General features: G+C 35.5%; 1 protein-coding gene across 1 annotated transcript; it reads right to left on the bottom strand.

Moving 5' to 3' along the window:
• Positions 1 to 206: 206 nt before the first annotated feature.
• LOC133780065 (beta-galactosidase 9-like) lies at positions 207 to 2,245 on the bottom strand. Its single transcript, XM_062219945.1, has 4 exons — positions 2,106 to 2,245; positions 1,251 to 1,348; positions 644 to 754; positions 207 to 305 (listed from the first exon to the last, which is right to left on the bottom strand). The coding sequence occupies exons 1-4, from the start codon at positions 2,146 to 2,148 to the stop codon at positions 207 to 209; spliced, it is 351 nt and encodes a 116-aa protein (XP_062075929.1). The 5' UTR covers positions 2,149 to 2,245.
• Between the last annotated feature and the right edge of the window lie 8,935 nt (positions 2,246 to 11,180).

The raw sequence follows: 11,180 nt of genomic DNA, 5'->3' as shown, positions 1-11,180 counted from the left end.
TAATGTTCAATACTAAAATAAGTCATAAAGTTATCATTTTAAGGTTACCCCTACCAAACTAAAAAAAACTTCATAAAGTTCATTCCTTACTAAATTAATGTAAATAAACTAAGAATCATCTTGTGACTCCCGAACTGAAATAGATGGCGACTCTCTTAAATTTGCATCTGAAGCTTGGTCTGTTGGAGGTGGTGGAGGCGGTGCCATCAAATTGTTGGATCAACATCTAGAGTTAAATCAATCCACCCTGCCTTTTCATTTTCTTTTGCAGCATATATCTTCAAGAATTCTCCCTTGAGCCCAACCTAGAACCATGTTAAACAATATGAAATCCACTTTAAAATCCCAACCTTAAATATATCAAATAATGATAACTTATTAAAGGGTGTCTAGAATTTTTGCCTAAAAAAAATCAAATACAATTTTTTTTCATCTTTTTGGAAACAAAACATCGACTTGTACTAAGAGATGTCTACTAGATACCATTATCTACCTGGATAAAAAGTGAATTTAGGTGCAACACCATTTAACTGACTAGCAAAGCATGCAAAAGGGAGAAAACAAAAATATATTAAAGGGAGCCAACAACTTTTACTTTCACAGCCAACACAAAGGAAATGAAACCTTGAAATTGAATACACACCTGGTAGGTCCATAAAGACTTTGAGAGGTCTATATCCCCATTTTGAAATCCAGTAAGTTTAACTTGCCCTCTAAACCCTGCTCCGTCTTTCTCCAAGAATGCACCATAATTCTGTATCATAGATTAGATGCACCATATGAATATATGATAACAAGTGACAATAAAATGTCATATGTACTTGGAACTTCTATAAAGAGTACCATTACGCAGTATATGGTTAGAAAGAAAGAAAATTTTCAATGAGGTAGAAGAGGACACGTGAGTTATCTGGGAAAAAGTTAAGCCTTGGTTGGCTGTATGGATTTTCAACTATAAGCATTTTAAGGCATAACTGTTCACAATTCTTCTCTGTCATTGGTATTTGTGGTTGTAATGAGTTAGTTTTTGTGATAGTTTTTATGTTTTACGTCTTATAGGATGTTTTAAATTGAAGCAGTCTTTCAGAGGCTGTCTACAGTAATACACAGCATATCATTCATTAATGATGATGATGATAATAACTTATACATAATGTACCATTAAAATTGATAAGAAAACTATGAAAAAGATTCAGAAAGAAATTAAAACATTGGCTTGGATTCCAAGCCTTGGAACTTGTTGAATCTACCTGCAGGCCAACTGTTTGAGATAAGAACACTAGATCATTATATCCTTTGACAAAATGTATAGGCTGGAAAACCTTCACCCAACGACCTATCACAGTGCCTTCACTTCAGAAAGTCGCAATAGCTTATATATCAGTAACCAAACAAAAAGGTCGTATTGCAAACAACATCAACCAAGTATAATCTACTTCTATATGAGATCAATGTAATATTCATGCTCAGAAAGACTGCAAATGCGATATATATTTGAGATGATTACAATCACGAAACTCCAAAGTAGAAAGTATGAACTGGTAACAAAAGAGTTCAATATAGATATATATGATTTCCAAGAAAATAATGCAGTTATACAATATCAGTATATACTTGTACCAGAGATGTGTATAGATGAAGTCACATACATAAAAAACCAAACAAGCTGGCCAGGAAAACTACTAATAAGATCAGTATCATTGCTTCTCCATCAAAATGAATAAATTTATGCAGAGACATGATAACGATGAAAATAGTTTGTCAAGCAGAGCAACCTCTGAAATCAATGCATAAAAAGTTTAAAAACCCTTCTCTTCAAATGGGCATTTGCAAGTTCAAATCAAAAGAACCCATTGAAAAAAATAATACAACTTTTGTACACTAACATGATATTGATGCAAATAGTATCTGGACATAAAAACCTCTGAAATCAATGCATAAGAACCCTTAACTCCATCGAAAGCTTCAAATGGTTATTCTCAAGTTCTCTCAATCATTTAGCAGTAGGACATTTATCACCACACCAAAGAGCTAAAATGTATATTAATAAAAGGCACCATATTATCATAATATCATCAAACCTTCTAAAGCTTATCACTAATTACCTTCAAGCTGGCCATTGACAAATACACGTAAAACATCACGCATACTATCAATTTTAACTGCTGGGCCAATATTATTCTCCTCCCAAAATGATATATCCTCGTCTGAAATGTATATTCTACATTTTGAAAGAGCATTGAATAGGTATTAAAAGACAACATAAGAAAATTTAGGTAACAAGTAATGTTTCAACATTATCACAAGCTACATATTTTTTTGCTATGCTTCACAAGACAGCTCCAATTAAAGATGTTTCTAAAAAAATAGAGTATCCAACGTAATTTTCCCTTTTCTTCAATGAATCTTCTTGTTTCCTACTTTACTAAGAAAAAAAAGAAGTATCATGTTTAATGTAAGTAAAAAATTGGTGCTGGAGAAGGTACCAGAAAACACTATTGTTTCTTTATTGAAAAAGCGTACAATAGAAGCAGATATTTATCTCTTAAATATCTTAGTTATTTACTAGAGTCCAGGAACAAAATAAACTTTAAACTAAAGATAAAAACAAATTTGGAACAGATAGGATGAGATCCTTCCTATCTCCAAGATGAAGCTGAGAACTGCTTCTGCAGCCCAAACATAGCTCCAAAAATCCCAGGTAACAACAATCCTCTGAGACTTTAGTAGTCCAATTCTTTCCAACAGAAAGAAACCTAAATCTATCATTTCATGATACGGTCAAATAACAAGACTCTCTTCTATATAGAACTGGTAGTATACTAGTATTACTCTATAATTTAATAAATACATAGTAATTCTACGCATAATTATTTAATATAAAGATCTTAAGGCTATGCACTAAAAAATGCAACAAAATTTGTAGAAGTAGAAATGTGGAGCCCTTTCAATATTTTCAATGTCAAATTACTTCATGGTCTAAGTTATGTTGGAACCTAGGAGAATCATTAGGTTTAGTCTATCTTCACATAAAAAAGAGATGCATGGACCAAAACAATACAAGCTACATCAATGGACAAAGCAAACGTACAAATTAAGTATGTCACGAATGACATTTAGCTGCATAATTGAAAGCAAGCAACTTGATTGAACTTGATAGCTAAATGAACAAGTAATGAAATAAATGCATAATTGGGGGAAAAACTTGTCACTCTAATTCCCAGTCAATTAGTACTTATTTTCTACCAAACAGGAAAAGGAAAAAAATGAAAAACAAGTTGACATCTACATAACCAAGGGGAAAAGGAGAGAGAAGATAAAGAAGAAAGAAAAAAAAAATCAAGATTGTTATAAGAATACTTCTCAATATAAACTAGTAAGTAGTCTTAGTCACCATGGCCTTAACAACAATAAATATTTACTTGGATATATACCATAGATAATCAGAATAGTCCTTTGTCACATTTAAATGCTCCAATATACCCTGAACTATAAAAATACCGTCACTCCATACACCAATTGGCTCTTTAACGGTCATCCAGGATTCTGTGACATAGACACTGTTATTCTTAGACCCAAATTGTTGGCTCAAAGAGTTATCTGAAGAAAGAGGCAAACTAGACTCTACTGATTTGACTGAAGTTTGTGCTGCAACCTACTCAAGCGTGGAAAGAAAAAGAAAAATAAAAAACACTTGAGAGACAAGCTGGGCTAAAATCATTAACATTTCCATATTGTCAAGTAAACAAAAGACATGAAGCATGCTGAGAATCAATTAATTATAGCTACTTTATAGCTGCAAGCTTTATACTTCTGTTTACAATCTTTTCCATAGCTGCAAGCTTTATACTTCTAACTACTAAGGTACAAAGAAGGCAAACAAGAAACCGTGAAAGAAAAATCCAAGTTTGATATTCCACAACATACATTATTTTTGCTGCATACATATGTATACTAGTATAGTACTCCTCTATTTGATCCAATTCAAGTATTCAAGAATCCAACCAACTCAATTACATATACAGGTTCATACCCAATATTTGCATTTGTCTCAATTTTTTAACTTTGAATGGCACTGCAAGTAGAAAAGAAAAAAAAAGAGCTTTTTCTTTTAAAATGTTGTTGAAATGAACATACATTGGGTCAGAATATTAAGTTACTTAAAAGTTGGTCGTTGGGATTGGGTTCACACTCAATGAAATCAAATCAATGGGGATTTTTCATAAATTCATTTTGACTGGAGAGTCTAGAAATAAAAATAAAAAAGTTGAGATTTTTTCTTTCCATTTTATTTATAATAAATAGAGGAAAAATCTTGGCAATTACAAGAAATAGCACCAGTGAATACATGTATTCAAAGGGTAGTAACCAAAATAAAAAGGAAAAAAAAAACCAAATCGAATCCCATCAAGCAAATTTGTTTCATAGTCCAAAAGAAGAGGACTTTTCGTGTGAGGGTCTTAAGCTAAGAATCTTGGTTATGCCTGAATGTAAAGTAAATCATCTCTCTTTCCCCTTGAGGGTCTTAAGCCAAAGTGTTAATACCTGAGTCAATATTGTTATATAAAATGACAAGGGGGAAAGCATCATAACAAAATATAACCAACAAAGAATTATAAGAATTTGCTTCAAATTTGCTGAGTAAAAGAATAAACATACAAGTGTATAACTAAATATAATAAAGCACAGATACTTTGAGATTTGGACTAAAGTTTACTTTATAATGTTGCTAGTATAGTGCAACTAAGTTCTATTTCATACTAAGAAAGTTATAGAAAACAAATCCAGTCATGAGACCTTACCCCAGGAGAATACTAACTCACCTAGTATCAGTTAATGTCCAAATGCAAACACAGAGAACTATTATATAATAAGATCTCCATAATGAAATTATAAAAAACCTTTTGTAACCTGAGAAAATAGTGTAAATTGGTCTACAAAAAGTCAAAACCTTTTCTTCTCATCACGTCGATCCCCATCCCCACCATTGAGCCCGCATCTGAGATGAGGAAGACCACGAGCCCAGACCCACGCCTCTCCCCCGTCACTGTCGTAGCCTTGCCGTAAATTGATCGGACTAATAGCATAGGATCCTCTCTTTGTGAGAGAAAACAAAGTGAGAAAGAGAACCATTTAAGATAAAACATTACAAACCCATATGCCAAAATAATATTAGAAAACATGTATTACTACCTAACTAATCACAGATCGTCAAACAAGAGGCTCGGGGTAGTTGGAATCTCACCAGAAAATGCAAGAGGTGGACGGCTTCGGACCGTTGGTTGACAGCCCTAGGCAGCACATTTGGTGGTGAGCTCGCGGGGGTCGACGTTTCGAGGGTCGGCGGTTCGATTGGGTTGGCGCGTGTACGGCTCCGGCGATGGGACGATGGCCGTTCGGGCCCGGCAGAGGCAACACAGTGAGAGAGAGAATGAGGCTTCGGGGAAGATAGAGGAAAAGAGGGAGAGAGAAATGATGTTTTCAGATTTTTTTTATTTTAAAATTTTCTTATTTATTTAATTGAATAAAACTAATATCTAATAGGCTGGCAGACACATATTACAACAAATTTAACACATCATCAATATTATAACACATCAGCTTACACATAAGCATTTATAAAAATATAAAATAAAGTAAGCAAAAATGGGAGGAAAAATTGAGCGGGAATTGTAAAATTTTTCCCTAAAAAATAAATGTAGGCAAAGTCTCCATATTAGTAGGTAATATTGGTAGGAAATAACATTTCTGAATTAATATACTAATGACAAATAATTACTTACCAATATTCGCTACCAATAAATATTAGTGGGCAAAAGATATTTTTACCTACCAATATATATATGTAGGTAAGAAATTGGTAGGTAAATGTCAGCTTATTTACTCCACATAAGCTTCCAAATAAGCATTTATAATAATAAAATAATATAATGAAAATAAAAAACGGGGGGGAAAATTGAGCGGGAATGGTTAAAAAATTTCCCTCCATAATATACGTAGGTAAAGATCATTACCTACTGATATTATTGGTAGGTAAAGCTCTGTTCAGAAATATAATATAATGGACTAGCATTTACCTACTAATATTATCTACCAATAAATATTGGTAGGCAAAACATTACTTTCCCTACCAATATATATTGGTAGGTAAAATATTGGTAGGTAAAGATAAGATTTCTTGTAGTGATATCTCAAGCGACTACAAACATAAAAACAACATACATACATACATACATACATACATACATACATACATACATACATACATACATACATACATACATACATACATACATACATACATAGAATGAGCCTAATGCCCAATAAGGAAAAACTACTAAAACATAACATAAAACATAAGACGTAAAAACATAAATCATAAAACATAAGACTACAAATTAATGGCCATTAACTCATTACCGTAGTATGTTATAGAAATCATCTAGGTCCTCTTGCAACTATTTAGAGGTAGGTTTAAACACAACTATAGTCAACGATAATGATAAAAATCTCGAGATTTTCTTATTTGTTGTCTATGCAACCATATTTCTTAAGCGACTACAAACATAAAAACAAAAAGCCAGGGTATTGGAGACAAGTGCGGGATTAGAAACTCCTAAAACCAAATAGTAAAAATCATAAGTTTCCTAAAGAAAAGAAGATGAAGAGAAGATCTAAACTATCAAGATAAGAACTTACTAAAAACCTTAAGTTTCAAAAAAAAAAAGAAATCAAACACCTAACCAAAAGCCATTATAAAAAGTTAGGATTTGGAAGAAAATGAAAAGAATAAGAGGAAATATAATGAACTAAACCCGAGGATAAAAGTACCTTAGATAGATTAGAACTTTGATGTACACCTCAATACCAAAATAACACTCTAGCTTACGTCCCAAGTGTTTAGAATAGCTTAGAATTGAAAGCTTTTAACCCCAAAACCCTAGTGTTTCTCTCTAGAACGAAATTAGCAGCTTGGAGGCTCTGAAAAGTGTTTGAATGATGATGCAAATCACTGAGAGAAAGGTCCTATTTATAGAGTTCAATGAGTGAAACTAACTCCCTTTATAATGAATAAAAATTGAATTTTCTGCTCAACATATGCCCAGAACTTGGTCAAAATCATCCAAGAGCTAGTCCAAGTTGTTGAGGGTTGTTTCTAGCTCGGATTCCACGGACTTTTAAAATATGCATGTGGAGCCAATATTTCGCCTCCCCCATATTCTCGAGCCTTCGTGATTTCGTTCGTACGAAGTCGATGTGTTTTTCGTATAATCATAGTTGATATATCGGTCCTTATAGCTGCGATATATTGGCTTACGCTGATATATCAAACACATTTTTACACACTTTCAACACACTTGAATTTGTTTAAACTGCTTGTACTGAGTAATACGAGATCCTAACAGCTGAGGGAAGGTTCTAGACTTCCTAGGTTTATCCTTAATTGATTTAATCATCTAAAATCCTTAAATCCTTAGTAAACATACATGTGAAAAGTGTCACATTCTTAATTATTTTATCTAAACCTTAGGTTATAGTAAATAATATTTCTAGGACCAACTATATTAATCAAACCTTATGATAAAATTAATATTTCTAAACTATAGGCTAAACTTATAAAATTCATAACTATCTCTATGAGTTTCCAACTAAATCCCAGCTTGAACCAATAACCACGAAAACTAAAATACTACAACACAAGCTACTACTATCTAGTTAAGTAAAATTATGAGACGCTGTAATTCTCCCATACTTGAAAGAATTTCGTCCCCGAAATTTACTTACCAAAACATTCTGGATACCATGCTCGGATGTCTTCCTCCAACTCCCATGTTGCCTCTCGTTCTATACTATTACTCCATAAGACCTTGACTATTGGAATACTCTTAGATTGTTATTCCTTTACCCCTTTCTCTAGGATGCTAACTAGTCGTTCAATAACTCAGGTCCTTTTGAAGTGCTAACGTATCATACTTGAGAACGTGGGATGGGTCTGACACATATCTACGCAGCATCGAGATGTGAAACACATTGTGGCTATATGCTAGAGCTAGCGGTCGGGCTAATCTATACGCTACTGGTCCCACCTTGTCAAATATCTCAAAAAAACCTATAAATCGGGGACTAAGTTTGTCTTTCTTCCCAAACTGCTCCACCCCTTTCATAGGAGATATTCTTAAGAAGACTTGATCTCCGACGTTGAATTCCACAATTCGTCGCTTGGCATCCGCATAACTCTTTTGTCTACTCAAAGCAGCGAGCATACACTTTCTAATCAGTTCCACTGCGTTTTCAGCCTCTCTAACAGCTTGGGGTCCAATAAATTTTCTTTCTCCTACCTCGTCCCAATGTAATGGCGACCGGCATTTCCTTCCATAAAGTAGTTCATAGGGTGCCATACTGATAGTTCCCTGGTAGTCACTATTGTAGGAGAACTCTATAAGTGGAAAATACTTACTCCACGATCCTCCAAAGTCTAGTACACAAGCGTGCAACATATCTTCTAAAATTTGTATGGTACGCTCGGACTGTCCATCGATTTGAGGATGAAATGTCGTACTGAGACTTAGCTTGGTAACCATGGCTTGCTGCAAGCTTCCCCAAAATCTCGATGTAAACACCAATCCTCTATCAGATACTATGGTCTTAGGGATTCCATGCAGTCGTACAATTTCTTGAACATAAATGTCTGCGTACTGGTTCGCAGTGTACGTAGTCTTGACAGGCAGGAAATGAGCTGACTTGGTGAGTCTATCTACCACAACCCAACCCAAGCCGAGTCGTGTTGCTTACTTGTTCGTGGTAATCCTGTCACGAATTCCATGGCTATGTCTTCCCACTTCCATTCTGGAATAATAAGCGGTTGCAATTAGCTTGCAGGTCGCTGATGTTTTACCTTTACCTGCTGGCATATTAGGCATTTGGACACATACTCCGGTACGACTTTCTTCATTCCCAGCCACCAATATAGTGTTTTAAGGTCGTGAGTCATCTTGGTCGACCTCGGGTGAACATAATATGGGGTAGTGTGTGCTTCTTCTAAAATCTTCATCTTAATTCCATGGTCATTCGGCACGCATACCCGACCCTTATATCTTAAGAACCCCTGTCTTGATATAGAGAAATACGTAGTCTTGCCTTCTTTGACTGCAGCCATATGCAATAATAGTGTGTCATCATGCCCTTGCCTGATCCGTATATCATCTAGTAAACTCGACTGGATGGACAAGTTAGCCAGTTGACCCATGACTATTAATATCCCGACATCAATCAGCTCTTGCTATAGCGACTTTTCAATTCCGGAGAATGCTGCCATATCTCCTTAACTCTTCCGAACGCATCTGCAACTACATTTTCCTTTCATGGGTGGTATAGTATTTCGTAGTCATAGTCCTTTACTAATTCAAACCACCTACGCTGCCTCATGTTGAGCTCCTTTTGTGTGAAGAAATATTTTAAGCTCTTATGGTCCATATATATTTCACATCGTTCTCCATAAAGATAATGATGCTAGATTTTTAATTCGAAGACCACTGCTGCCAACTCCATATCGTGTGTTGGATAATGTTGCTTGTATTCCTTCAGCTGCCTTGAGGCGTAGGCTATCACCTTGTCATTTTGCATCAGCACACAACCTAAAGCTTGCTTAGACGCATCACAGTATACTACAAACTTGTCGTTGGATGTCGATACACAAAGTATTGGTGCTAAGAACAATTTATCTTTGAGCATCTGGAAGCTTTCTTTACATTTATCCGTCTAGGTGAACTTTTGCTATTTCTGGGCCAGGTTGGTAAGCGGAGTGGCTATCTTAGAAAATCCTTCTACAAATCTCCGATAATAGTCTGCTAGCCTGAGAAAACTTCTAATCTCTGACACATTCTTAGGTCTTGGCCAATCCTTCACAACCTCTACCTTAGTTAGGTCCATTGCGACTCCATCCATGGATACTATGTGGTCGAGGAACGCTACTTGTGATAACCAAAATTCGCATTTCTTGAACTTGGCATAAATTTAATCTTCCTTTAGTCGCAACATGGTTAATCTTAAATGTTCCTCGTGCTCGACTTCGTCCTTGGAGTATACCAATATATCGTTAATGAATACCACGAAAAATTTGTCCAAGTAATCCTTGAAGACCCAATTTATTAAGTCCATAAATGTGGCTGGAGTGTTGGTTAGACCAAAAGACATAACTAGGAACTCATAATGTTCGTATCGAGTCCTAAAAGGTTTTTTTGGTATATCTTCTTCTCTTACCTTGAACTAGTGGTAACCGGACCGTAGATCAATCTATGAAAATATAGTCGCTCCTTGGAGTTGATCAAATGAGTCGTCGATCCGGGGTAGCAGGTACTTGTTCTTAATTGTCACCTTGTTAAACTCGCGGTAATCGATACACATCCGCATACTTCCATCCTTCTTCTTTACAAATAGAACCGGTGCTCCCCATGGTGAATGGCTCGGTATGATGAAATCCAAGTCTAAGAGCTCTTTTAACTGCATTTTCAACTCGTTGAGTTCGGTAGGTGCCATTTGGTATGGTGCCTTTGAGATAGGCTCGGTTCCTGGTACTAGTTCGGTTGTGAAGTCAATTTCCCAAGTAGGGGTAACCCTGGTAAGTCGTCAAGAAATATCTCTGGAAATTCATTTATAATGCGGATGTCTCCAACCTTTAATTGTGTTTCCTATGCCACATCTATGACACTTGCTCAGAATGTGTGACATCTTTTCTCTATCATCTTCTGAGCTTTGAGAGATGAGATAAGCGGTGTCTATAGTCCTGAAACCTTTCCCATAAAATATAGTTTCTTACCCTCAAGAGTATCGAACATTACTTGCTTGCATCTACAGTCTATGGTTGCGCCATGTCTTGCTAGCTAGTCCATGCCCAATATTACGTCGAAGTCCTTGATCTCTAGCTCTATCAAGTTTCCCTCTAGCTCCGTGCCCTCGACTTTGATCGGTACTCCTCGTACTATTCGTGATGATAGAACAACTTTTCCCGAAGGCAGTTCCGTAACAAACCTAGTTCTAAATCTTTCACAAGGTTTGTCTAATTTCTCTATCATTCCAAACGAGATATACGAGTGTGTTGCTCCTAAATCAAACAATATTGAACATATATTACCGAGGATAGGAAGCTAACATGTGACCACCTTGTTACTAGTTTCGACTTC

Source organism: Humulus lupulus, chromosome 5, assembly GCF_963169125.1.
Source record: "Humulus lupulus chromosome 5, drHumLupu1.1, whole genome shotgun sequence".
NCBI lineage: Eukaryota > Viridiplantae > Streptophyta > Magnoliopsida > Rosales > Cannabaceae > Humulus > Humulus lupulus.
This window is presented reverse-complemented; position numbering and strand designations above follow the sequence as displayed.

Coding starts and splice junctions, on each gene's coding strand:
- LOC133780065 (XM_062219945.1), bottom strand. CDS start 2,148: ATGCGTGATGTTTTACGTGTATTTGTCAATGGCCAGCTTGAAG. Junction 1,349..2,105: donor TGTCAATGGCCAGCTTGAAG/GTAATTAGTGAT, acceptor TCTGAAGTGAAG/GCACTGTGATAGGTCGTTGG. Junction 755..1,250: donor CTCAAACAGTTGGCCTGCAG/GTAGATTCAACA, acceptor TCTATGATACAG/AATTATGGTGCATTCTTGGA.